At 41.4% G+C, this 26,496-nt stretch overlaps 2 protein-coding genes across 3 annotated transcripts in view; one reads left to right on the top strand and one right to left on the bottom strand.

The window, feature by feature from the left end:
• arsa (arylsulfatase A) overlaps positions 1-8,807 on the top strand; it is an 11,324-nt gene extending 2,517 nt beyond the window's left edge. The window contains exons 2-8 of the mRNA XM_051381185.1: positions 6,170-6,410; positions 6,518-6,736; positions 6,884-7,053; positions 7,320-7,444; positions 7,665-7,792; positions 7,890-7,992; positions 8,095-8,807. Of these exons, the coding sequence (XP_051237145.1) occupies positions 6,170-6,410; positions 6,518-6,736; positions 6,884-7,053; positions 7,320-7,444; positions 7,665-7,792; positions 7,890-7,992; positions 8,095-8,390 (1,282 nt within the window). The 3' untranslated portion in view covers positions 8,391-8,807. The remainder of the gene's footprint in view (positions 1-6,169; positions 6,411-6,517; positions 6,737-6,883; positions 7,054-7,319; positions 7,445-7,664; positions 7,793-7,889; positions 7,993-8,094) is intronic.
• mapk8ip2 (mitogen-activated protein kinase 8 interacting protein 2) overlaps positions 8,795-26,496 on the bottom strand; it is a 28,837-nt gene continuing 11,135 nt past the window's right edge. The window contains exons 2-14 of one of the 2 annotated variants that reach the window (XM_051381177.1): positions 24,912-25,017; positions 19,106-19,348; positions 18,904-18,982; positions 17,921-18,124; positions 14,993-17,228; positions 14,540-14,748; positions 13,688-13,763; positions 12,844-13,016; positions 12,633-12,742; positions 12,408-12,530; positions 12,176-12,246; positions 11,990-12,088; positions 8,795-11,389 (exon numbers count right to left, since the gene is read on the bottom strand). In XM_051381177.1, the coding sequence (XP_051237137.1) occupies positions 11,317-11,389; positions 11,990-12,088; positions 12,176-12,246; positions 12,408-12,530; positions 12,633-12,742; positions 12,844-13,016; positions 13,688-13,763; positions 14,540-14,748; positions 14,993-17,228; positions 17,921-18,124; positions 18,904-18,982; positions 19,106-19,348; positions 24,912-25,017 (3,802 nt within the window). In that variant the 3' untranslated portion in view covers positions 8,795-11,316. The remainder of the gene's footprint in view (positions 11,390-11,989; positions 12,089-12,175; positions 12,247-12,407; positions 12,531-12,632; positions 12,743-12,843; positions 13,017-13,687; positions 13,764-14,539; positions 14,749-14,992; positions 17,229-17,920; positions 18,125-18,903; positions 18,983-19,105; positions 19,349-24,911; positions 25,018-26,496) is intronic. The other variant, XM_051381178.1, reaches the window with a different exon arrangement.

The following is a 26,496-nucleotide window of genomic DNA, read 5'->3' as shown; positions in this document are numbered from 1 at the left end:
GACCATTACCTGGGGATCCCCTACTCCCATGACATGGTCAGTGTGATTGAATTAGAAAGTTTTTAAATGTAATCTGTGATGTGATTTAATAAAAGTTGCTTGTTTTCTGTCGTACCTCATCTGTCTCCCTGTTTCTTTCCTAGGGCCCCTGTCGGAACCTGACGTGTTTCCCTCCAGATGTTAAGTGTTTTGGATTGTGCGATGTTGGCACTGTAACTGTTCCACTAATGCACAATGAGGTCATCAAGCAGCAGCCAGTCAACTTTCTCGATCTGGAAAGGGCTTACAGTGACTTTGCAACCACCTTCATTACCACATCAGCCAAGAAAAAACAACCTTTCTTCCTCTACTATCCCTCACATGTAAGCAGCAAAAGCGGCCTGTGATAGTAAAGAACAACCCAATAAGCGCAGGTTTTCACAATTCGTAGTGCAGATGTTGTAGATTATGGTAACTTAGTGCAGTAAGATACAACAATAATTGCATTTTTGGTGTCCTTCCTTCAACAGCACACCCACTACCCGCAGTATGCAGGTCCAGGGGCAGCTGGGCGGTCTTTAAGGGGCCCGTTTGGAGATGCTTTGTTGGAGTTTGACAACACAATAGGAAATCTACTGACAACCCTGGAGAAGACAGGAGTGATCAACAACACACTGGTCTTCTTCACATCAGACAATGGGTTGGTTTTTGCCTCTGGTTAGTTTATATATGCAAATTAAGCTATGGCCTGTATGTATTTCTTGTCACTTTTATACTTTCTTATGCAGATATTTTAATTTCCCTCCACAATAGCCGTGGTACAGTAGTGTGTTTTTCCTCTGTTCAAAGATGCATTATATCTTTGCCCTATTATATTTGATATATATATATATGTGTGTATTCACTTTCTCATGATATTGCATGTATTGTATTTTATTAAATGGTCATTCCTGTATCTGTGCCTAGGCCTGAACTGATGAGAATGTCCCGTGGAGGAAGCGCTGGCCCTCTGAAATGTGGAAAAGGTACCACATATGAGGGAGGCATGAGAGAGCCAGCCATTGCCTTCTGGCCAGGGACCATCAGGCCAGGTCAGGACACCTTAATCATCTACATAAAAAGTTTAGACTGGGTGATGCTTCCAAAGATAAAAAAAACTATTCTGTTGCACTAAACTAGAGTTAGATATAGATTATACTGATTTCATACATTTCAAGCATCAACTGGTTATTTTGGTATGAAAATAAACAACTTAATAAAATGAATTCAAACCCCATTTACACATTTAACACCTTCTGCTGATCTCTTTAGGTGTGACTCATGAGATCGGAAGCATTCTGGATATCCTTCCCACCATCGCAAGTCTGGCAGGAGCCAAACTTCCCCAGGTGATGCTGGATGGGGTCGATATGACAGAAATCCTTGTCAACCAAGGAAAGGTAGTGGCATCGTCCCTCACACTCTTGTATAGATTGAAATAATGTGAAAACCCAGCTGGTGTATTCATTTTTTTATCTTTAACCCCTTTTTTTGCAGAGTAAAAGGGAGACCATGATGTTCTACCCCACAGATCCAAATGAGATGTATGGCCTGTTTGCACTCAGATTAGGGAAGTACAAGGCCCACTTCTACACACGAGGTACAGTTGGCTTCACAATTTGTTGACATCAAGATCAAGCATAATCACACAGTCAGAACTAAGATGTTTATACTCCTCTGCTTCTCCATGTTTGTGCACCAGGTGCTACACACAGCGGTACTACTCCAGACCAAGACTGCCCAGTATTTGCAGTCCTCAAGGCCCACAACCCCCTCTTATTTTCAACCTGGAGGCTGACCCCTCAGAGCACTACCCTCTCCCCCTGGTGGGAAGACCTGACCTCCAAGCCGTGCTGGAGAGGATCATGAAAGTCAAGGAGCAGTTTGAAGCCTCCATGGTGTTTGGAGAGAGCCAGATATTGAAAGGAACAGACCCGAACTTGGAACCTTGCTGCAATCCTGAATGTAGCCCCAAGCCCAGATGCTGCCACTGTTAATGGGGCAGCTACTAATGATGACAATGTGGGGAATGCTGGAGGTACTGCATGGATTTTTCCTCAAGAAAGCACAAAGATTTAATTAAATGATGATGCATAGCTACGTGCTTGTGGAGAGCTACACTTTAATTACTGTTCATACTGAAAAGTAATATTGCAAACAATCTGTTTCCTCAATGAGGAGGTGATTTTCTTAATAGTGACTACATTTATAACTAATGTATAACAATGTACTGTGTATTTCCTGACTTGTTCTAGCCTATTAAACTACTTGTTTTATTATTGGACTTACATTTCCACCTCAACATTCCTTAAAATCATAACATTTGGAATAATACTGTATGGATTTTTATGTTAAAATGCTTTCCACAAGAAAATCTGAACAATAAAGACAACAATAAAGGTTTCGGACATCAAGCATATATTTTATTCATAAGACCAAACCCATGACAAGGCAGAGTGATTTTTTTGTCATTTTTTCTGTTTTTCCCTGGAATTTTACAAGTCCTTGTTTTTAAAGATACAAGATAGGATATGTTTGTTCTGTCACATACTGTTTTGCTCTAGGTATACAGTGAAGAATCTTGTTAATGTAATAAAGTCAAAAGTTTGGTTTAACTGTTAATGTATGTCTCAGCGGCTATATGGGACTAGATTATCCTCAGAGGTTGTTTTTGTGTAGCTGTGTGGAAAGAAGGATTTTAACTAGGCTGTAACAAGATAGAAAAACATAATCAGAAGCAAATAGATACAGATCGTAGATGGGTCACACTGTTGGAGTTCAAAGGCGATTACTATAATCGGCAAGACACAATAATAGTTTTCCAGTGGCAGCTGACTCAGTCACTATTCAGCTCTAACAGCAGATTGGTCAGTAGTCTGGTGGGTGTGTTGTACACTTATGATGTCACATCTTACAAATGTGCCCTAAATGTGCTGCTGAAGCCTGTCTGTAGTGAGTTATTGAGTTGGCAGGAACCCAAATGCCACCTGTGTGACATATTGAGTTAATATCTTGTGTAGAAACATAAGACACTGAAATAAAATTATTGCAGATCACAGATATTTACGTGTGTTTTTCTTTTCTTTCAGGGGTTTTTGTCAGGTTGTGATCTCTTTTTTTTTAAAACTTCTTTTTAATTAATGTACATATTCATTTCATAACATACTCAACATGGTGAATAGCTCATGTGAAATTTTGCATTGGTAATAGGGGTGGGCGATATGGGCAAAAAATAATATCTCGTTATTTTTGGGGATTTTGGTGATAACGATAAACAGTCGATATCCTTTAAAGTGTGATTGGAATTGTCTAAGTTAGGGCTTGTGTCCACCAAATGCGTTTTTAGCACTGGGAGCACTCAAAAAATCATTTTCCGAGCACCCAGCAGCGTTAAAAGTTGTACAGATTTCAACTTGAAGCGCTCTGAACGCTGCGCTAAAAAACGTCTCCGCTGACATCTTTTTACCACTGAGCTTAGCGCTCTGAACGCTGAAGCCCATAGGATTTGTATTCAAAATAGGCGCTGCTAGCACTAAAAACGTGTTTGGTGGACACAGACCCTAATCAGTCTTTTCGAAACCAAACCATTTCCATGCCAGAGAGGTAGACCCATGTCTCGGCACTAAATCATCTGAAGTACCGGTAGCTTCAGGGACTGGAGGTGCTTGCATTTTCTCTCTACCATCACAACGCGCTGCTAAACTGTTGCAAGGAGGATGCTAGCGAGAGGTCACCTGATCACTAGTCGTGTGACTGAATCCTGCCATGCTGTAGAGAGCGTTGCTGCACCGTGTATTAAGTGGATGTGAGGAGTTTCCGCGTGCGTTTAAATATTTTTGGCGAAGTAATTTAAATACTCAATAATGGACGTAATTTGCACATCATCAAAACAACGATGATGATATTATCGCAAACGATATATATCGCCCACCTCTAATTGGTAATGTAAAAAAGGGAACATGTTAAAGGCTGCGATCACTGAGGACTGAAGGACCAGGCCTGCTTACAGATGCAATGCATAAACTGGTGACCGGACTAAAGCAGCAATGTAAACAGTGTGTAGGAGCATTTAAAATCGACATTAAAACGACCAACGTAGTCAATACGGACGCTGCCACCTTTGTTTTGCGAGTCGTACGTTCACCCTCGTTTAGCTCGGTGTACTGTGAGGAGCCCCGAGTGGGACGGCTGATATTACGACCAAAAGGGGGTAGCTCCAATGCTCTTTGCACAGAAAAACGCTCCGTAAATAAAAACATGACAAAATCAAATATAAATTAATTTATGTATGTAGGTTTGCATTATTTATTTGTTATTTATTCCAATGGGACAATATGCAGCTTTTTAGCTACACCAGAGTTAGCTGTAAGCTAATTTACATGTGCACATTTTTACTAACATTTTCAAACCAACTAATTTAAGTATGTATGTATGTATGTATTTAGTGATTTAATTGTTATTTATTTCATTGGGACCATGTACAGCTTTTTAGCTGCACCAGAGTTAGCTTTTTTCTTATTTTACATGTGTGCTAGCATGTTAGTTTTGAGGAGCATCAGTCCGTAAGTACACTTATGTGTACATCATGTTTAGCGACCTACAAAGTTGCTATTTTTACACTTTTTTTTTCAAATTTGCATGTCATGACAAATGTACAAGGCTTTTATAAATATCTAAATCAGAATAAGCCATGAAATATGTCAGAACTTCTTACCTGGTCGACGTTTGTGTATGGAGCGACCACTTGAATTTTCCCGCCATTTTGAATTGGCACCGTAGTGGCACCGTAGTGTGTTAGAAATTTCTGACACCACCATATGGTAGTGTAAGTACCCCATATACGTACCATAACACCCCCAATTCAGCAGTGAACACAATTGTGGACATAAGAGCTAAAAGGTGCTGTCCACGTATGTGACCGCTAAGCCCCTCTCTCACTGCCCTTCAGCATCGGCTGAAGGGCAGACTGGAGACAGGAGTGAAAGTAACTTCCTGTATATTACTTGCTTTTACTTCATCTTTGGCCTCATATTTCAAACATGCACACACACACACACACACACACACACACACACACACACACAGGTACAGACACACACACTTTAATATGCATCTTTCCAGAGGTTTGGATGAGAGGATGAAACTATATCAGCAAAACTGTGAGCCTCATTAATAAAAAGTGGTTAATATTAACTCACTGCTGATTAGCAGACACACTAAAACTTCAGTCTAGGTCAGTGTGTGTGTGTGTGTGTGTGTGTGTGTGTGTGTGTGTGTGTGTGTGTGTGTGTGTGTTTAGAGGTGTAATTTAATTTTGGATGGTGTCACAATTCGATACCAACCCTGCAATAACACACAGTGTCTGAAAATGTGTCTTACATTGAGAGCTCCAGTTTATTACAACGTTGTACCTTTCCACAGAACAGAACAACACTTTGAGGGAGGAACTGAAAACAGATCACGTTGTCTGAGTGAGGAACGAAGCGACATGACTAACAACCTGTTCTTAGCGTTTATGACACAAACACGACTTGATGTGGTGACCACTTCATGAACCTCAGCACCGCATTGATCAACACATTTTAAACACAGTGAACGAGGAAGGGATCAAGGGTCTAATACTGAACAACACAATATGATACAGCATGAAGCTACACCATTACAACCATTGTTTTCATCCTCCGTCCACATATCCAGAAACATATTAACAACAGCTGGTCCATAATAAGGCTGCAAGATATGGTATAAACATCATATTGCGATTATTTTGACAGATATTGTGATTCACAGTTGTGTGGGAATTATCATTTTTGCATCACAAATTGAATTTTCACAACAAAAACAACAAAAAAACTACTCAAATCATGATGATGTGAAAACAAACATTGTTTTCTTAAATCTGGAGAACGAGATTTGTAGACCAGGGCACCTCTGCCGCTCTACAGTACTTCATTAAAATGTTTTTGTCACACATTTTTGTGCAGCCGTAGTTAATAAGGAAGACTTTCTCCATGTTGATTTAATAGATGATTTAGATTATTTTAGCTACATCTCAATAACTCTCCAGTTCCTATTTTGCACAGCATGAAACCCCCAAATTCCTGGTCCATACATTAAGTAGTAATATAAAATTGTTTTGATGGCTTTCCAGGGCGTCTTTGTTGACGGGGCGCTACCAGACCCGTTCAGGTATCTACCCAGGAGTGTTGTACCCAGGCTCTATAGGCGGTCTTCCTCTGAATGAGACCACTATTGCTGAAGTATTGAAACCTCTGGGCTATGCTACTGCTGCCGTAGGGAAGTGGCACTTAGGATTTGGGGCCAAAGGGATGTTTCTTCCAACCAAGCAGGGGTTTGACCATTACCTGGGGATCCCCTACTCCCATGACATGGTCAGTGTGATTGAATTAGAAAGTTTTTAAATGTAATCTGTGATGTGATTTAATAAAAGTTGCTTGTTTTCTGTCGTACCTCATCTGTCTCCCTGTTTCTTTCCTAGGGCCCCTGTCGGAACCTGACGTGTTTCCCTCCAGATGTTAAGTGTTTTGGATTGTGCGATGTTGGCACTGTAACTGTTCCACTAATGCACAATGAGGTCATCAAGCAGCAGCCAGTCAACTTTCTCGATCTGGAAAGGGCTTACAGTGACTTTGCAACCACCTTCATTACCACATCAGCCAAGAAAAAACAACCTTTCTTCCTCTACTATCCCTCACATGTAAGCAGCAAAAGCGGCCTGTGATAGTAAAGAACAACCCAATAAGCGCAGGTTTTCACAATTCGTAGTGCAGATGTTGTAGATTATGGTAACTTAGTGCAGTAAGATACAACAATAATTGCATTTTTGGTGTCCTTCCTTCAACAGCACACCCACTACCCGCAGTATGCAGGTCCAGGGGCAGCTGGGCGGTCTTTAAGGGGCCCGTTTGGAGATGCTTTGTTGGAGTTTGACAACACAATAGGAAATCTACTGACAACCCTGGAGAAGACAGGAGTGATCAACAACACACTGGTCTTCTTCACATCAGACAATGGGTTGGTTTTTGCCTCTGGTTAGTTTATATATGCAAATGAAGCTATGGCCTGTATGTATTTCTTGTCACTTTTATACTTTCTTATGCAGATATTTTAATTTCCCTCCACAATAGCCGTGGTACAGTAGTGTGTTTTTCCTCTGTTCAAAGATGCATTATATCTTTGCCCTATTATATTTGATATATATATATATGTGTGTATTCACTTTCTCATGATATTGCATGTATTGTATTTTATTAAATGGTCATTCCTGTATCTGTGCCTAGGCCTGAACTGATGAGAATGTCCCGTGGAGGAAGCGCTGGCCCTCTGAAATGTGGAAAAGGTACCACATATGAGGGAGGCATGAGAGAGCCAGCCATTGCCTTCTGGCCAGGGACCATCAGGCCAGGTCAGGACACCTTAATCATCTACATAAAAAGTTTAGACTGGGTGATGCTTCCAAAGATAAAAAAAACTATTCTGTTGCACTAAACTAGAGTTAGATATAGATTATACTGATTTCATACATTTCAAGCATCAACTGGTTATTTTGGTATGAAAATAAACAACTTAATAAAATGAATTCAAACCCCATTTACACATTTAACACCTTCTGCTGATCTCTTTAGGTGTGACTCATGAGATCGGAAGCATTCTGGATATCCTTCCCACCATCGCAAGTCTGGCAGGAGCCAAACTTCCCCAGGTGATGCTGGATGGAGTCGATATGACAGAAATCCTTGTCAACCAAGGAAAGGTAGTGGCATCGTCCCTCACACTCTTGTATAGATTGAAATAATGTGAAAACCCAGCTGGTGTATTCATTTTTTTATCTTTAACCCCTTTTTTTGCAGAGTAAAAGGGAGACCATGATGTTCTACCCCACAGATCCAAATGAGATGTATGGCCTGTTTGCACTCAGATTAGGGAAGTACAAGGCCCACTTCTACACACGAGGTACAGTTGGCTTCACAATTTGTTGACATCAAGATCAAGCATAATCACACAGTCAGAACTAAGATGTTTATACTCCTCTGCTTCTCCATGTTTGTGCACCAGGTGCTACACACAGCGGTACTACTCCAGACCAAGACTGCCCAGTATTTGCAGTCCTCAAGGCCCACAACCCCCCTCTTATTTTCAACCTGGAGGCTGACCCCTCAGAGCACTACCCTCTCCCCCTGGTGGGAAGACCTGACCTCCAAGCCGTGCTGGAGAGGATCATGAAAGTCAAGGAGCAGTTTGAAGCCTCCATGGTGTTTGGAGAGAGCCAGATATTGAAAGGAACAGACCCGAACTTGGAACCTTGCTGCAATCCTGAATGTAGCCCCAAGCCCAGATGCTGCCACTGTTAATGGGGCAGCTACTAATGATGACAATGTGGGGAATGCTGGAGGTACTGCATGGATTTTTCCTCAAGAAAGCACAAAGATTTAATTAAATGATGATGCATAGCTACGTGCTTGTGGAGAGCTACACTTTAATTACTGTTCATACTGAAAAGTAATATTGCAAACAATCTGTTTCCTCAATGAGGAGGTGATTTTCTTAATAGTGACTACATTTATAACTAATGTATAACAATGTACTGTGTATTTCCTGACTTGTTCTAGCCTATTAAACTACTTGTTTTATTATTGGACTTACATTTCCACCTCAACATTCCTTAAAATCATAACATTTGGAATAATACTGTATGGATTTTTATGTTAAAATGCTTTCCACAAGAAAATCTGAACAATAAAGACAACAATAAAGGTTTCGGACATCAAGCATATATTTTATTCATAAGACCAAACCCATGACAAGGCAGAGTGATTTTTTTGTCATTTTTTCTGTTTTTCCCTGGAATTTTACAAGTCCTTGTTTTTAAAGATACAAGATAGGATATGTTTGTTCTGTCACATACTGTTTTGCTCTAGGTATACAGTGAAGAATCTTGTTAATGTAATAAAGTCAAAAGTTTGGTTTAACTGTTAATGTATGTCTCAGCGGCTATATGGGACTAGATTATCCTCAGAGGTTGTTTTTGTGTAGCTGTGTGGAAAGAAGGATTTTAACTAGGCTGTAACAAGATAGAAAAACATAATCAGAAGCAAATAGATACAGATCGTAGATGGGTCACACTGTTGGAGTTCAAAGGCGATTACTATAATCGGCAAGACACAATAATAGTTTTCCAGTGGCAGCTGACTCAGTCACTATTCAGCTCTAACAGCAGATTGGTCAGTAGTCTGGTGGGTGTGTTGTACACTTATGATGTCACATCTTACAAATGTGCCCTAAATGTGCTGCTGAAGCCTGTCTGTAGTGAGTTATTGAGTTGGCAGGAACCCAAATGCCACCTGTGTGACATATTGAGTTAATATCTTGTGTAGAAACATAAGACACTGAAATAAAATTATTGCAGATCACAGATATTTACGTGTGTTTTTCTTTTCTTTCAGGGGTTTTTGTCAGGTTGTGATCTCTTTTTTTTTAAAACTTCTTTTTAATTAATGTACATATTCATTTCATAACATACTCAACATAAAGGACACAGCACTATCTTAGATTCGCTATTGTATATACATGATCTAACTGACAGCGATACATATGTAGATAACACCCTACCTCCTTCCTGCCACATCAACTTGCATTGAACACCCAGTGAAATCCTGCAGATCTGAGGTGTTTGTTCTGGTGGACTGACTGAAAGCAGCAGAACAAGAAGCTAAACAGCGTCTGAAAGAACAACGGGGATGATTGGGGGTGGTAAACATCAAAGCCTGAAATTTCGGATGGCTGTAGTGACCACGTCATTTTTTAAATATAACCCCTTTCCTTAGATAAGGTGCTAGACTATAAGCTATGGAATCCTACAACAACCCTAAAGTAGGTTATTGTGTAATGTGAAATTGATTGCTTTAGCCTTTGACCAGACTAAAAGCAATAAATAAATGTGGGGATGTGGTCATTTCTTTTATCCATCATAATTAAAAAACAAGATCAAAGTCTAACCATTTACATAACTATAAAACCTCCCTTTTAATGCTTTATTAAAGGTTTGATTACATTGTGATACCAGGACCAAGTATTAGCAGGACGCTCTCACTGTGCGGTAGGCACACTGCAATACAACATTACTGACACGAGGCTCCCGGTCCATCTAGTCATTCCTTTTCCCTTGTTGAAACTGCCGAGTCAAAAGAAAAAGGAGACTAGGGCGTCGCTAAAACCCCGGATTCAACAGTCAGAGGTGTGGGAATATGGCTTTTCAGAGGGTCTTTGCTTTCTTTGATCTGAAAGTCACATCAATCATAGCAAAGCTTACAGTGATCTATGATTTTCAATTTTAACAGCTGAATGATTTCCTATGAAAGCTTCCCATGGTGAAGCAAGCAGTGCAATTTTGAGGACTGGACAAAGGTATAACAGTTCTGTTATTTCATCCAAATGTGCTGACAGTTACTTCACCTTATCCAAGTTGAATGAAATATCTGCAGGGCTAATGACATTCAAAGTTCATTCCAGGTCATTACAACTCTAAAATCTCTTACACCTGCAATCACTCCTGTCAGAGTGAGTTAACAATACTCACAACAAAACAAAACCCCCTCCATCAGTCTCAGCTGTGAGTGTTTCTTAATTAGTCTGCATGAGGCGCCTGTATGTCTACTTTCTATACATTTATTTACAACACACACTACGTCTTGTACGCGACACAGGGGTAAGCTCAGACCAAGGACAGTTCACTGTACTCTCTCTACTTTGCTCCAATGTCACTATCAGTAGAAATCAAATTAGCAGTTTGCCAATATTGAACAAATACATATTTACAGTTAATTAAATGCCAACCTCGTGATTCTACACCATTATCTTACTGATTGTTGAGCTGCTTGCCATTCACTTGGATATGTGTATTTATTGGTGTGTCTGTGTGCAGTAACCCTACTAGCCATGCATTGAAAAGTGAAACAGCAGTAGTAGGTATATTGTTTTCATTTCAAAAGAGGAACCTTTAAATAAACAGGTGCTCAGCTCAGCTCTTAGTTTTATATCATAGAAAAAGATAAAATAAACAGGCAATCAATCCATCGAGATGATGGAAATAAACAAAGAGAGAGATGAATGAAATCAGTCAAATGCCAAGCATACTGTAGAAATGAAGATCCCCATTTTAGAGGGACACAGAAGAGTATTTTACAATGGAGGGAAGACCCCACTGACAGCGCCCTCTGGTGGCAAACTCGATGAACATACACAAGCTGTGGAGAAAGAAGGTCGTCATGGCAACGCTTGTTACTCCAAGTAGATGTCCTCAGTGGGACAGGCGTACTCCAGATGTTCCTGGTAGTACTCCTGGAAGGCTCGTCTGAAAAGACAGACAGATAAGAGCATGAATAATGATCAATCTGCCATGTTTGGTTGGTGCAAACACAAAGACTGTTTAATTAAAATAATTCTAGTGCAACTACAAAACCACTCTTGCTGAATCAAAGGAGGGTAATTGTTTTTCACAAATTATGCCCTCGTTGTAAGGTCTATTCCACAGACGGAGCAGGATGAGGAGCTGATAGATAAAAACAGGTCTGCTCATCACATGCTCTGCTGCCTGCCTGTGCTCCATCCATCTGTATCTTTAATTATGCAAACCTAATACGGCTGAGTCAGACTGCAACCATTATTTAACTTTACACACATGCATACACATAAAAGGCTATAGTGTAAAATAAACCTGGATCATGGTAGTGAAGATGCACTATAATCCAAGGTTTAGAAAACCATCAGAGAGACCTTTAAATATGATGTACAGCTACAAAGTTTATTTTATTTAAGGGATATTCATATTTTCAACATCTAAACAATTACATTTACAGGTTAAGTAGACTGAATATGTCAAATCAGACATGACTAATAATATAACAAACTATTATAAGTAAGTAATTGATATATTAATGTGATTAGGACTCACCCAACACACTCTGCTACAGGTCGCATGGACTCCTGGGATACAAACACGTGGCAAGCAAATCTGTTCAGCATCGGGTGCTTAGTGATGAAGCCAAAATAGCTGCAGAGAGCAGAAAACAATATGATAAATATGATGTTACACTGTACACCGGTAACACTAGTGCAGAAAACCAGTACGTTTGTTTACCAGTTGTTTCTCGGATGGCATCCACAGAACGAGATGTTCTTCATCTGGAAGAAGTGACTACATCTGTCATACTAAAAATGAGAGAGATGCAGAGACAGACAAGAAGAAAGGCAAAAAGTTGACTTAAATCATCCAGCAAGCATCAATTCCATATTATTCCAAATTAAAGGGAGAATTGACTTGAATTAATTGTCATAGTAAATTAGTGATTTATTTCGTTATCAGTCAATACCTCATCAAGGGTGTCATATTCATCCTCCAGGCTCATGATCAGTTTCACTCCTTGCAAGCTAATCTCCAACTCGCACAGAGAAGGAGGTCGCACATGTACCGTCCGTTTCCTCGATATCGCAATCTAACAGAAAAATCAACACGCTTTTACAGTGCATATAGTAAAGTATACATGCTTGTGTCTGTTCTGTGCGATTGCACATTTTCTGTTTTCTACTTAGCTTACCTTCTGCATGGCAGCGCAGAGAATGCCGTTGCCTTGGTGATAAGGTACCTCAACAGACCCCAAAAACTGAACGCTAAAAGTCTCAATCCAAGCTGGATTTCTTTTCATGCCTGGGGGGTGTAATGTGGACACATACATAAAGAACATGTGATTTTTCTGAAATTTACAATGAGAGAGAAGAAAAGACAGTGGATGAACTCTCTCAACTCACCCAACAGCTCCTTAGACTGGCCTATGACCTCATGGGCATAGAAGGCAGGAAAGATGCCCCTCTCCCCTGTCCGCATGTTATAGCCCCGGTACCAGTAGTCATCCTCTTCTTCCTCCACAAATAAAGGGTCATCCACATCTAGCTCCAACTCATCTGCATGTCTGGGAATGAACCTGCAGAGAGCAGCAGAGAAGGGGAGGCCAAAAGAAAGAAAAGCATCTCTGTTAAACATTGTGTCCTTACATGGGTGACTCCCATAGGGGTTCCGGAGGAAGAGGAGTGATGAAAGGGCTGACACAGAAAGATGGTGGGGTGGGTGGAGGGAGACAAATAGCTCTAAATGTGGGGACATAATTTAAGAGGAGTCATAAAGCAAATAAACAATTATACATGCACAACATGTCTGTGTACACAAGGGAAGAGGATGTAGCTTTCTCTCTCTCTCTTGCACAAACACACACAAGCGCAGACACAGGTGGTGGCTGATGTGATTATTTCTGGCCACCCTGCAGCTCTCGAGCCCAGCTGTAGCTTGGACATCTGCCCTCCTCCCTAACATAATTACCGATTCACTATTGCTACATGACCCCTATAGCACACTGGAAACCATGAAACCTCGAAGAAATATTGTTTTGTTTATCTACACAAGGACATTTACCCCCAGACACAATGGTCATTTGAGAAATGGAGCTGGGGTTCACAATTCATTCCACTATTCTGTTTCTACAACAACAATAACATAATAACATTATGTTTTGCAACTTTTTTATAATAATCTGCTTGTTGCTGTCATTCACATTACTTCCAGTGATGTCAAAAAATAGTGTAACATCAGTTGTCTTACCTGTAGACTGCCCTGTGTGTCTGGTCCCTCTCCTCTCCATTGATGGTACAGGAGAAAAGTCCAAAGGATTCTGTGCCTACGGGCAAACAGACACCACTTAGACAGTTTCAATGCCCTAAAAACCATATTTCAATAAAACTGAAAGCTAAACACTGTTGTTTATTGGGGGAACATTTCTCATGTAAATTTTATGTGAGGAAGTATAAATGGAAGCTAATTGGATTTGTCGAGAAAGAAATGGCAACGAAAGCCTTTGTAATGAGCCATTCATTATGCAAATCACCCTTCATTAGGGATAGGAATCTTGAAGCGAAAGCACTGATTGATGATGGATGTACTAGGAAGCAGAGCCCTCCCATAGGTCTTGCTCGGGCTCCTTGCCAAATTTAGATCACATGTTAATGTATCATGCTGACAGTGATGAGTTAAACCCTAATGGGCACCCTGAGTGGACAAATTTAGCAATAATGCTGCTAAGCCATAACATAAGGTTAATTACATTGGCTTAATTAAAGGAATGGTTTGACATTTAAAGAAATATGTTTATTCACTTTCTTGCAGATGGTTAGGGTTAAATTTGGTAAGCTTAGCATAAAGAGTGGAAACAGGGGAAACAGCTAGCCTAAGCTAAGTGAACAATCTCCTGATTGTAGTTTCATATTTAATTGGTTTATTGAATTAACAGATATAAGAGTTATTCTTTCTCTCATCTAACCTGAGGGAAGAAAAAATATACGTTTTCTACAGTATGTCTACTATTGCTTTGATCTGTCAAAATTACATATTTGATTGCAAGTATATAAGAGTTTTCCAGAAAGGTGCAGCTTCTGAATAGCCTTGTGTGTGACTTACTGGATGAGCGGGAGGTGCTGTTGACAAACACATTGAGGAACTTCTTGGAGAATGGGAGGTCAGCCTCAGGGGAGGAGTCTTCAGAAGAACTGAGAAGTTCTGGCCTCACCTCCTCCTCATCACGACCATAGCACACCTCTCCCGTTCCCAAAGGCTCTTCGTCACATAGCGTTGAGAGCTCACTGTCATCACTCAGAACGGAGGTGCACCTGACAGGACGAGATTTTCCAGTTTCTTAGTTTAGGACTAGACACCCATGAGTACTGGAAGACTGCTTCATTTATCAGTAGAACACATACCCTACATAAACAAATTTTAATAACTGCTATGCAAAATTATTTCTAATAGGAGAATAATGCAAATAATATACCATTCATTCTACTCAATTTAAACAGATACATATTCCATTTTATTCTTTGCTTTTGCACATACTGTATTATTGTCAGAGCATACCTTCTGAGACTGACTAGTTCCAGCGTAGTATTCTCATCAACCACTAGCGTGTACTTCATGGAGTCATAGGCCAGTCCATCATCTTCATTCGGTTGCCTCAGAGCCAGATCTTTCTCACACAGTGGGAGGTCATGGTCAGATATGGGATGGTCTTGAACACTGGAATCAATTGGTGGTGAACTGTCAAGCTCTAAATCACTACCCCTGTAGGACTGCTTCCTCAAGCCACGCAGGAATGGGTACGAATCCCCGTCGTCTTCCTCTTCATCATTATCTGTGGAGTAGGTGAGGCTGAAGCAGCGGTTAGTCTGGGCAGTGGGTATGTCCAATGTCAGGCTGTGCTTAACCTCTGTGATACGCTCAAGGGAGGCTGAGGAACGGCTAGTAGGCCTGGGCTCAGTCTCTCGTCCTTCGTCCTTGTCGCTGACCACACTCTCACTGAGGCTTGGTGTGTCTAGATCCTTCCTGCCCTCTAGCATCATCAAATCATTATTTGGCTCTTCATCTTCCTCCTTTCTCCTGTCATTCTTAGATGGTTTATCTGGGTAGTTCTTCTGAGAGTCTTTAGTGTCATACAAGGAGTTGTAATCTGTTGTTCCCCTCCCGTTGTTTGCACAGCGCTCCAAATTAAGAGGGGTTATGGTGTCACCGGTAGAGTTGTTCATATACAGACATGGACTTATCACTGCTCCTTGTTTTGCAGGCTCCACACTCTTCCTCCTCTGTCCTGACTCCATGTACCCTTCACTTTCTTTCTCTTCTTCCTCTGATCCCTCCATCTCTGCTTTCTTCTCTTGATCCTCATCATTGAAACCATCTCCGTCTCCGATGTCTGAGGATGGTGAGATGGTGTCTGACACAGATGCCTTTCTCTTGAAGCACTCCTCAGGACAACTGATTGGGTACGAACCTTCTGAGATCATCCTATTGACCAGGTTGCTGAGCAGCCAGGGTGAGTCTGAGTTCTCGCTCAGTTCATCTTCACTTTCTGATTCTGAGTCCCCCTCACTGGTTCCATCATACTCGTCTGCACTGGGCATTAGCCTGGGTCCCACTGGCAGGTAGAAGGATCGTTTGAAGCTCTCTAGACTGTGGTCTGGTTCTATCTGCAGCACCATCTGTCTGGAAAGGCTGTCTTCACAGCGTTGGGCTGGAGGCAGAGTCTCATCTGGGTCAGCCTGGTGCTCACAGGCCAGCTCATCATCCACATTCTGCAGCCCCATCAGAGCTTGACCATCATCATAGGCCTCAGGAGGTAAGATAGGTGAGTCAACAGGGGATGGTGTAGCTATAGTAGGTGAGGGTAGAGGGGAAGGAGAGGGTAGAGGGGACCTTTCTTTGATTGGGTCAGGCTGGCCCAGAAGTAGAGATGCTTTCAGTCCCACGATGCCACTGTCCTGCTCTAACTCTGTATCTGGGTCCAGTTCCTGGTCTGACGTAGGCGAGCTGGCCTCCTCAATTGAGTTAGTGAGGTGAGACGATCGTCCACTGCTACTATCATCACTGGTCAGGTCCAGCTCTGTCTCTGAGATAGAGGAGATCATGTTGGAGACAACGGGACCTCCACAGGCAAACGCTGCCTCCAGCTCCCCTTCAATGTCAGAGTCAGAGCCTGGAGAGCTGAGGTCCTTATCCTGGTCTGAAGTCAAGTAACCCTGCTGGTTCATATCTGCTATCCCTGGGTCTGAGGACGGAGAGGTGGAGTCATTTGCTGCTGCCTCCATGGCAGAAGCTGGAGCATTTGAACTACTTGACCGGTCAAGAGCATCTGAGCGGCTGGAGGACACATAGCTGGAGAAGGAGGCAAGCTCAGAGGGTTCAATGCAGGGGAATTCCACGTATGATGACTGATTCTCCTTACACACCATATCATAGGTCTCCTTACACATGAACTCCACTTCAAAGTCTTTCTCCAGCTCCTCATCAGACAAGGGAGTATCAGCACCATCGTTGGCTCCCATGGGTGCAGTGGATGACAAGCAACGACTGGTTCCATCTGGGTCTAGGTCGTTCTCTGGCTCCATACCTGACTCGCTGGTGATTGTGTAGGTGTCGGTAGCAAGCCGGTTTGAGTGTTTGTGGTTGTGGTCGCTGTTGAGGTCATGGTCCACCTCTGTGTCTGAACACTGGGAGTGGTCGTCTACAGAAGGTACCCTTGCTGTCTGGATTGAAGGGTCTGCCTTTGGGTCAGTTACATTGCCAGAGCAAGGGTGGGACTTGTGTTGACCAAATGAGCCTGTGAAGAAAAAAAGGTGTGGAGAAACAAGAAATTCCATGTGAGAATTAAAATACAGGATGACATAGAGGATTGTAAAGTTGATGACACAAAGAACCAAAAAAGATAAGTGAGATAGATTAAATGAGTTTGGAGGCAAGGCGAGTAATTTGAACAATAACAATTAAAGCTGCAGTAGGAAACCTTTATAAAAAATAAGTTTTTGTCATATTTGCTTTAACTTTTACTATATCCTGTCAGTAGTACATAGGACAGATAATCTGGAAAAAAACTGATTCCTTTGTCCCCTTTTTGTGTTGCAAGTATCCACTGCAGCTGAATTAAAACAACCAATTAGAGCGAAGAAAGATAGATGATAGATTGATTGTCTCATTTCCAGGTTGTCAAATATCAATGCTTTGAGACAATCAACTATCTTTATAAAAGTTATCTACTGCAGCTTTACATTTTTTTTTTGATAATTAACGATAAAAGGATGAGGGATGAGTTCACCAAATGCTGACACTAATTTTATTCTCTAGAATAGACTAGTGCAAACTGGTTTGTAAGAATTAACATGTGTTTTGCTGAACATATACATCACTAAACTGAGACAAATTCACATCACATCACTTCATTTCACATCACAGCACTACACAACACTTATGTTAATGTAATGAGGTCTAATCTTGCTGGGTTGGCCTTTTTGTTACCGTATTCTGGCCTCTCCCGCCTGTTGCCCTCCATGTCGCAAAGGAGGGGCCTGTGAGGGGACTGGGGGTTCCCGCCCTCCCCTGTCTGTTTTGGTGGAGTACCTTTGCTCTGAGACCCTGGTGCCTGGGAAACTGGAGAGGCTGGGCACTGGCCTGTCACATGGCTACCATCCTCCAGACATGAGTGGGTTGGAGACAGACGGCCTGGAAATTAAGTAGATATTTATTAACTGTGTGTAATTCCTGCACTTTGTAAATGATAATGTATTATAGCTGATCTTCATTTAAAGTGGCAATCTCATAGAACATCTGCTAAGTCAATATCTATCGCTGAATGAGGCAACACAATGGTGATTGAGTAAGTATTACAATATTTATATATTTGCAGCATTACTAACTGGGTCTCTGTGGCAACTTTCTTGGAAAAATGCTTTATTATGTTACAACTAATGGAGACCTAACATGTTGGAGCATTAAAAGCATTTAACTGGCAAAACACAAGTTGACTTTTATTATATAGTCACAGGAAATGCAACGTGTTTGTCTGTGAGATTTGCGCTGGCCGATCAGGGTTACTCACAGAATGATGGTAAAAGGCCAATTATTGCTTCTTCTTTATTAAAACAACAACAGTTTATTTTGCTGCTCCTCTTATTCTGTAACCCGTAGCATTAAACCACATTTGCTGTTACCATCAGTAACTACAGGTGTTGCCAAATCAACCAGGACTGAAATCCTGATTCAATAAATAAATAAAAACAAATGCTGTAGAACTATAATTACTGCAACATGTTAATTCCATAATTAAAAACTACAGTGATTCTCTCTCATAATGTCTCCAAAACGTTATCCAAACCTTTTCTGTCACTATAAGCAGCATCTTTTGTGAGGTTTCAAGTGTGGTAGACCAACAAATGAATACCATGAAAACATATCCATAGTGCATATCCAATTTTATTAAAGCTAATTAATCATGCACTTACCCTGTGAGGTTGGGTTGCGTAACGAGTCCTGCCAGCTTCCTTTCTTTGGGGACAGACTGCTGTTGTTATTCAGTGAATCCTAATGAGAAGATAGAGAAGCAGATGCGAAACAAAGTCAATTAACAAATTATTATAAAGACCAAGAACTGTACATAATCTGTGTTTAGTGCATGTTTTAAGTCTAGAGCTTCAGGCTGCTTACCTGTGACACAGCAGTGGTGAGGTTCAATGTGGTGGGTCTGCTCTTTAGAGTGCCAAGAGTAGGGGAGGGAGGAGGAGAGGCAGAGGGGGATGGGGGTGCATCAGGGTCAACCTCTTCATCGTCTTCTTCTTCTTCCTCCTCATCGTCCTCATCTTCATCGTCAATCATCTCAAACTCTTGGAAGTCATCCTGGAAGGAGCAGACTGGGTGGTGCATGTCATTCTTCTCCAGAATGAGGGAATCCTATGGCCAGAAGAGAGAGGGAGAGAGATATGTGTAATGTGGTACAGAGGACAAAATAAAGGAAGCTCCATGTTTTCACACTTTCTGCACAGTTAAGATGATAGCCACATGACTTAAATAATCTTCTGTTCTGACAGCAGAGGGGATACTATATAGTGAGCAAACACAAAGGAAAAAGCTGCTACCTTCTATCTACTGTACGCTACTTCCTTTTTCATTTAAAAGCTTTGCTCTGAAAGATGGAAAGAACTAGGAGAGCACAGATGGACAGCATGCAACACAATGTTCTTTGATTACACAGAGGGCATTTGTAAAACACAGACACACATATCAAGGCACTGTGGTGGGCAACTCTGTTCACATAAACATTCACAGTGTATTTTGCTGATATGTTCTTTTGGTAGCCTTGGGTCTTCTGTGTGTGTGTGTGTGTGTGTGTGTGTGTGTGTGTGTGTGTGTGTGTGTGTGTGTGTGTGTGCGTGCGTGCGTGCGTGCGTGCGTGCACCCATATAGACATTCATGTGTGTTTGTGTACATAGAAGCTAAGTGCAGCCCACAGCATCAGGAAGCCGTGAAAAGATGAAGGTGAAAAGGTGAAAAGAATGAAGTCACTGAATACAGAGTCACCCTGCAGAAACAAAGCAGAGGGCGGAATAATGGAGTAGTCTTGACGATGAACTGTAGAGAGGAGAAAGGAGGGAGAGGTAGAATGTGTGTGAAAGACAAAGACGAAAGAAAAACATAGGAGGGGCAATGAAATGAGAGTGGATCAATCAGACATCTCTCAGGTTTCAACTGGTTTACCGGAAAGAGGTGCACTAAATGAGAGTTAATAGACCACACCTCCATGAGCGTGTGTATGTTGTCATGTACTCTTTATGTTTGCCAGAACCAATGTAAGGAACTGCTAAATATGGAAGACTGTGACAAGGGAAAATTGATTTCATGATCTGTGGAATTGTATAATTTAACTACACTTTATTTTAATGTAATTTAGAAACCAGTTGTTTATATGTGTTATAATATGAAAGTGAAAAGATTTGCTCATGCTATATCAATAAAAGCTGCTACATCATAATTTTCATGGACAGAGTGCACAGCCACTATCACAAACACTTAGTTCTAATTGATTTTTGTTCTGATCATCCCTTCCCTACTTTACTAATTTCACAATGCGAACACAAGGGTGGATTTATCTGGTTTGCAGTTTGAACAGCGCAGCAGTTTCTCTCCCTCTCAGTGCAGCAGTCTTTTTAATGGGGGAATCAAACTCTCCTCTTGCCCATCCACCACACGATTCTGCTGATGCCTGGTGCCTCCACTTTATGCAACAGCAACAGAAATCAACATTCAGTCTATTACCCGGAGAGTACACATGAATATGCAGTTATTTCTAATTTACTTTGTTTTTTTGGTAATAAGTTAAGATGTGATGAAATGTTTTGGTGTGTGATGAGAAACCTTGCAATTGATCATTTAATGCATTCTCAGTTCACAGTCTGTTAAGATTCACAATGCTGTTTCCACACACTGACCCATTATGATCCATCACAGGGGATCTGTGACCTATAACTACATGATAGTGTAAAAATCCAGAGATGTGGGTTGTGAAAATGGGAGAATAATCTGCACTGTCAGGACACATCCTTTTAGCGAGGCCACTTGACAGACAGTCAGGCAGGCTTAAAGAAAGAGAGAGAACTATAAATAAGAGTTGTGTGTCGGTGAGAATCGATCCCCATGGTCTCCAGTTCCCAAGGACATCCCATGTAGCCCTGCGACTGTCACCCAGCATGCTCTCCTGCTTGCAGGGGAAGCGTTGTTAATGAGATTAGCCCTTTTGCACACACACAAGCACTGGAGAGCACAACTGCAGTCAATGGAAATTAATTTAGTCAAAATGGTATTCCTCGTATGACACACAGACACACCCAACTGCATATAAACTATACTGGCCCTCAGCCATAAACACAAACTTATGTAATATTGATATGTTCTTTATATAGCTCTGCTTACGACTAACATTTATACAGTCGTTTCTGCTCTTCAACAGCAGCTCAATAGAGTCTCCAGACTCTGATCAGTTGGCAAAGAGATATCACTGTAACTTAAAGAAAAAGATGAAGGCAGAGCACCTTTTTGATCTCTAATTAGCAAACCACAGGCTTGTTCAGCATGGCTAATTCTATACCTACTGACTCTGCTGCTGCACATCAGAAGATAGTGAGATGGCAGCTCCCCTACACAGCACAGAAGAGGCTTCAGGTTGAACTGCAGGGCCGTCTTGCTTTCTGAAAAAGCCCTAGACAGAAGAGGACTGAGGACATGTTCCTCAAGTGAACACTGACTGTGTGGCTTTGCATATGAAGCTGACGCCAGGGACTTGTAAATCTCAGAAAAGAGAAGTGGAGGCTGAGAATTAAGTGGCCTTTTAAGATCTAACAGGCAGCAGGTCAGAACAGAAAACTGGAGGGGTCTAGTGGAGGAGCCAAACATCCCTGCAGAGACTAATACACAGCTGTTGACTGACCATGAATGCACAGTTGCCGGGGCACCATGGTAGCTCACCTGGTACCTTGCTGCAGCAGCCATGGGTTTGACTCTGGCCTGTGGCCCTTTGCTGTGTGTCATCCCCTCTCTTTCTCCTACTTTCCTGTCTATCTTTAGGTGTCCTGTTGAATAAAGGCAAAATGTCCTACATAATTGCCACCATGGCAAATGTAACCCTTACAGTTCTTTTGCTTGTACAGTGATATTATAAATTGCGTCTGTGAGCAGGTGCATGTGTGCCCACTGCCCACATAAAGCCCATTTACCAAATATAGCTCATAATCTGGGTAGATTTTATGCTGGAATATACGACAGATGTCGATTAGCCTAGCATTAATGGAGCCCACCTAGTGAGTAATGGCCTCCATCTATCAGTGTATTTCAACATTTTAAACTCAGGGTAGCACCACAGCTGAGACACACACACCATTGCTCTGTCACATACTGAATTATGCATGTGCTCATGGTGTTCAATCAGGGCTCTGGAGAGACAGAGATGGGTGTTAGAGAGACAGGAAGTGAAGAATCAGGGATGAGACGAGGCAGAAAGCAGCAGGTTGTGTGTGTGTGTGTGTGTGTGTGTGTGTGTGTGTGTGTGTGTGTGTGTGTGTGTGTGTGTGTGTGTGTGTGTGTGTGTGTGTGTGTGGGACTTAAAAGAAAGATTCAGAGACAAAAAAAGGAGGGGGCTCCCTCTGTTGTGGTCTCTGCTTGTTATGTTGATATGCTGGGTTAAAAAAAATTAAAGGTCATGGAAAACAAACAAATCACATGGTTGAAAACACATTGTCAAACCTAACCCCCAGTGACATTTGCAGATAGTGGGGAAGGACAGCCTGAGCATTTGGCCAGCCATTACATTTCCTCAGAGACAGATCAGACAGTGGTAGTAACAAACCAATGTGAGCCATCTTTAATTGCCTGCCTCCAGCTCCGGGTGACAGAATAAGCAATTTTAAAGCATGTGTGTGTCTATTTGTTTTTGTTCAGATGTATGTGTGTGCCCCTGTCACAAAGGCTAAGTACTGATCTGAAGGGTTATGGAGATTAAGACCTGAACCCCATAACGAATTGGAATTAATCAGAGCTGGGGATTGGGGCCGGAGGATAATCTCACTGTTTAGATTGGCTGTTCTTCCTAAACATCAAAGACATGCTGCCCAATATGACAGAATCATACTGACAGATAAACCAAAAGCTTCTCTCTTCATCAGCAGAGTGTGGTGCACGCGGGAGGGACTGCTGATGATGATGATGATGATGATGATGATGATGCTGACATAACGTCCCCAACCCTACTGATGCAAGCAAAAATCAAATACAATGTGAAATACACTGTCTATGAAATTCTCCGTCGCACCTCTCTATCTCTGTCATTTAAATATACACGCACACTCTCAGAGGGCAATTGGGTGTGTGTCCTATCCATCCCATGTCAGCAAGATTACTTCCTCTGGGCAATGATGTAACGTAACAAGGGCCGACACTATCCCTGCACTGTGCTTTCTTGTTTGTGAAGTGAGCAGTCAGGCCCCTTTGCTGTTGTTTGTGAACACATGTGGGAGGGAGAGAGGAGAAAAGGGGCACTGATGCACGGTTTAATTCTGTATGACCTCTCTGGCACAAGAAAAAAAAACATCCACTCTCTATGGTCTCCTCACATGCTACGCCAAAACAGCCTTGTAACAGAAAGGCTTTGCTAGCTATCCATAATGTGTTTTGTTGGTGGATTAAAGTGGAGGAATCAAAATATCTAGCACAGATTTATGCCGAGAGCTTAACCCTCAGAACCAACCATCCCAGAGCTAAATCCCCATTCCCAGTCATCTCGGCAGAGAAGAGAGAGAGAGGGAGAAAGTGAAGGAAGGAAAGCTTTAATGGGGGAACAGGAGCAGAGAGGTATCAGAGAACAAGGGAGGAGGAAACCCGAGCTCCGTCTCTGAGCAACGCTCTGCATAGCAGGGAGGGAAGGGAAGACACATGGGAGGGAGGGAGGGAGGGAGGGAAGAAGGTTGTCTCTGCATAGCAGCAAACTGCACTGGGTCACCCACCCTCTGCTGCAGCCGTGGCTCCACGCCACCAGCATAAAACATTTACATCCCACAGGATGGCGAGAGAGAGAAACCCAGGAAGAGAGACAGAAAGGATGTGAGATATTGGTTCTTAGAAACTGTATAATTAAGGTCTAAGCTGGTCGGACATGTGGGATGATACAGCTAATGACTCAATTATTTGCATATACTTCACAACAGAGTAACTTGAATAGGATGCTTAGTGGAAGAGCTACTTAGAATTTCTATTACATGTCGAAGAGTTCAATGAATGTCTGCTGTTTGCTCAAATCCAGTATGAATGATGGTCATCTGTATGATGATCAGGAGGATCATTAATAATGCTTCACTCTGTTCACCAAAGCGTTGCCTATTTCTCATTTTGTCCCTGGTATTATAATATGGACATCTGAGGCTTGTGGTTATTACTGTAATGACTGCAATGCTGATAAGCTAGGTAGCCTGTAGATAAAAACCCAGAGCTGCAGAGATGCTTACATAAGATAGCCATATGCAAATAAGCAGATTTCAAGACTAAATCGCTATACGAACCAGGTCAGTCTCTGTCTTAATACCTTAAATACTTCAGTTGTTTCAACTAATTTCTTACTATAGCTTGCTTGAAGTGAGATGGTTCTCTCTTGTCACTCAGTTTGCTATTTTACCTGCAGATTGTCATTTATGAACTACAATAAGCTGTAAGCCAAAGCGACCATAGAGGAACAACAACAGACAGCTGCTTTGTCTATGAAATTATTAGAAAATTAGATTAGATGGATAGATTATAAAAATATAGATAATATATAGAAGAAAAATATACATAATTCCAAAAGTTATACAATAGTCAAAGTTTGCATGTCGCTGTTGTATGTATTTTCACATATTCGAGACACAAAGCACAAAAGATGCAAGGAAATGTCAAATTTCACTAAAAGAAGCAACATAAAAACAAAGGATGGCCTCACCTTCTCATATGGATCAGAGTCATAGTTGAGTCCAATCCCACAGTCATCTGTGATTTCAGAGAGGTCTTCATCATCGAACTCCTCCAGGCTGATGTCGTGGGCTGGCCTGGAAAAACATGAGAGATGGATGTTGTTAGGAAGAGCACTCATCTCTGAAATATGCCTGTTTCATCATCAGTGACAGTCAAGGGGGGACTTTCTCATTGATTTATGCCAACACACTGAGGCCTGTTCTTGGGGAAACCTGCTCTAACTCATGGCCTGTCACGGTCTATCTGGATCTCAGTCTTACTGTATATACTGGACACATGCAGACACAAACACCCACATCCTCTGTCTTCTCTTCCCTTATAACAGTCCACACTAACAAGGTGTGACACATTTCAGTGGTATGGAATAACAACAGCAACACATAAAGAACTGAGATAAAATGCCAACATTTCAAATATATTTTATTCATGAGCTTTGGATGTTATAAGCAGAGTCAGGGGTGAGTTATTGGCAGTTGCCTGTTACACCAAAGTTTCTGAACTTCTATTTACATCAACAGCACACTACAGCAGGGGAGCGTATATGTCTGCAATGAGCCGTGGCATTACAAGTTCTCTTGATTAGGCTCTATCTCATCTTTGCCCCATTAGTTTCAGCAGGCTCTCACTTGTATAGCAGTTGGCTTGCAATGTGGAAATACTGCATTGCAGTTTTCATACTAAGAAAAGGACACTCCACATATTACGTATGGATGCGAGCTTACATAACACAGTCATATAGGGTCCTGTCTACACAATGTCATTGGTCCCATGGAGCAAATAAGGACATGCTGATGCATCTAAAAGTAAAACAAAAAGGGTTCATGAAAAAGTCATTTTAATGAGTGTCAATGTACAACCAGTGCTACTGATAGAATACTGGGAAAACTGAAAGCTAATCATGGCTTTGATGTTACAGAGTAAATTGAGGCTATGGCTAAGATTTATTTAAAATGATTGTTGCCTGTTACAGTAGCCATTGCTCTATATAGTTCAATGCACAAAGAATATAATAATTTAATGGGCATAAATAAATTTGGATTTTAACTGTATGTCTGTACACTATAAAATGTGTAAAACTGTATGATGGTTTAAAAAACAAGGACTCAAAACTTCCAACCATTAATCCAATTTTATCAGTGGAAAAAATGTAAACAATATTAAAAGTTATGATAAGCTGAGCCGCATTGAAGGTTTTGATAAAATTGTGTAGTTAAGGTGCTACTGATACTGAAGCCTAGATATAACACATCCATTTTCCATTTGCGGAAAATTACAGTTGGAGACCAACTATTAATCTTGACCTTGCTGTTGATATGTATATCTAATCGGATAAAAATTTACTAAAGCTGCATCTTGAGGATTTCCAACAAAATGCAGACAGTTTTGGGGAAAAACAACAGAAAACCTAAATACAATTCATAATCCATACTCAAAGCCATAGCTCTGTAGTCTGCATCAATTTCTTAAAACATAAGGAAAAAATATATTTTTCATGTAGAAGAAGCAATATGTATCTGTGTTTATGGTCATGTTCAATTAAAAAGGACTAAGTC

The sequence above is a fragment of the Dicentrarchus labrax genome, unplaced genomic scaffold (genome assembly GCF_905237075.1).
Source record: "Dicentrarchus labrax unplaced genomic scaffold, dlabrax2021, whole genome shotgun sequence".
Classification (NCBI taxonomy): Eukaryota; Metazoa; Chordata; class Actinopteri; family Moronidae; genus Dicentrarchus; species Dicentrarchus labrax.
This window is presented reverse-complemented; position numbering and strand designations above follow the sequence as displayed.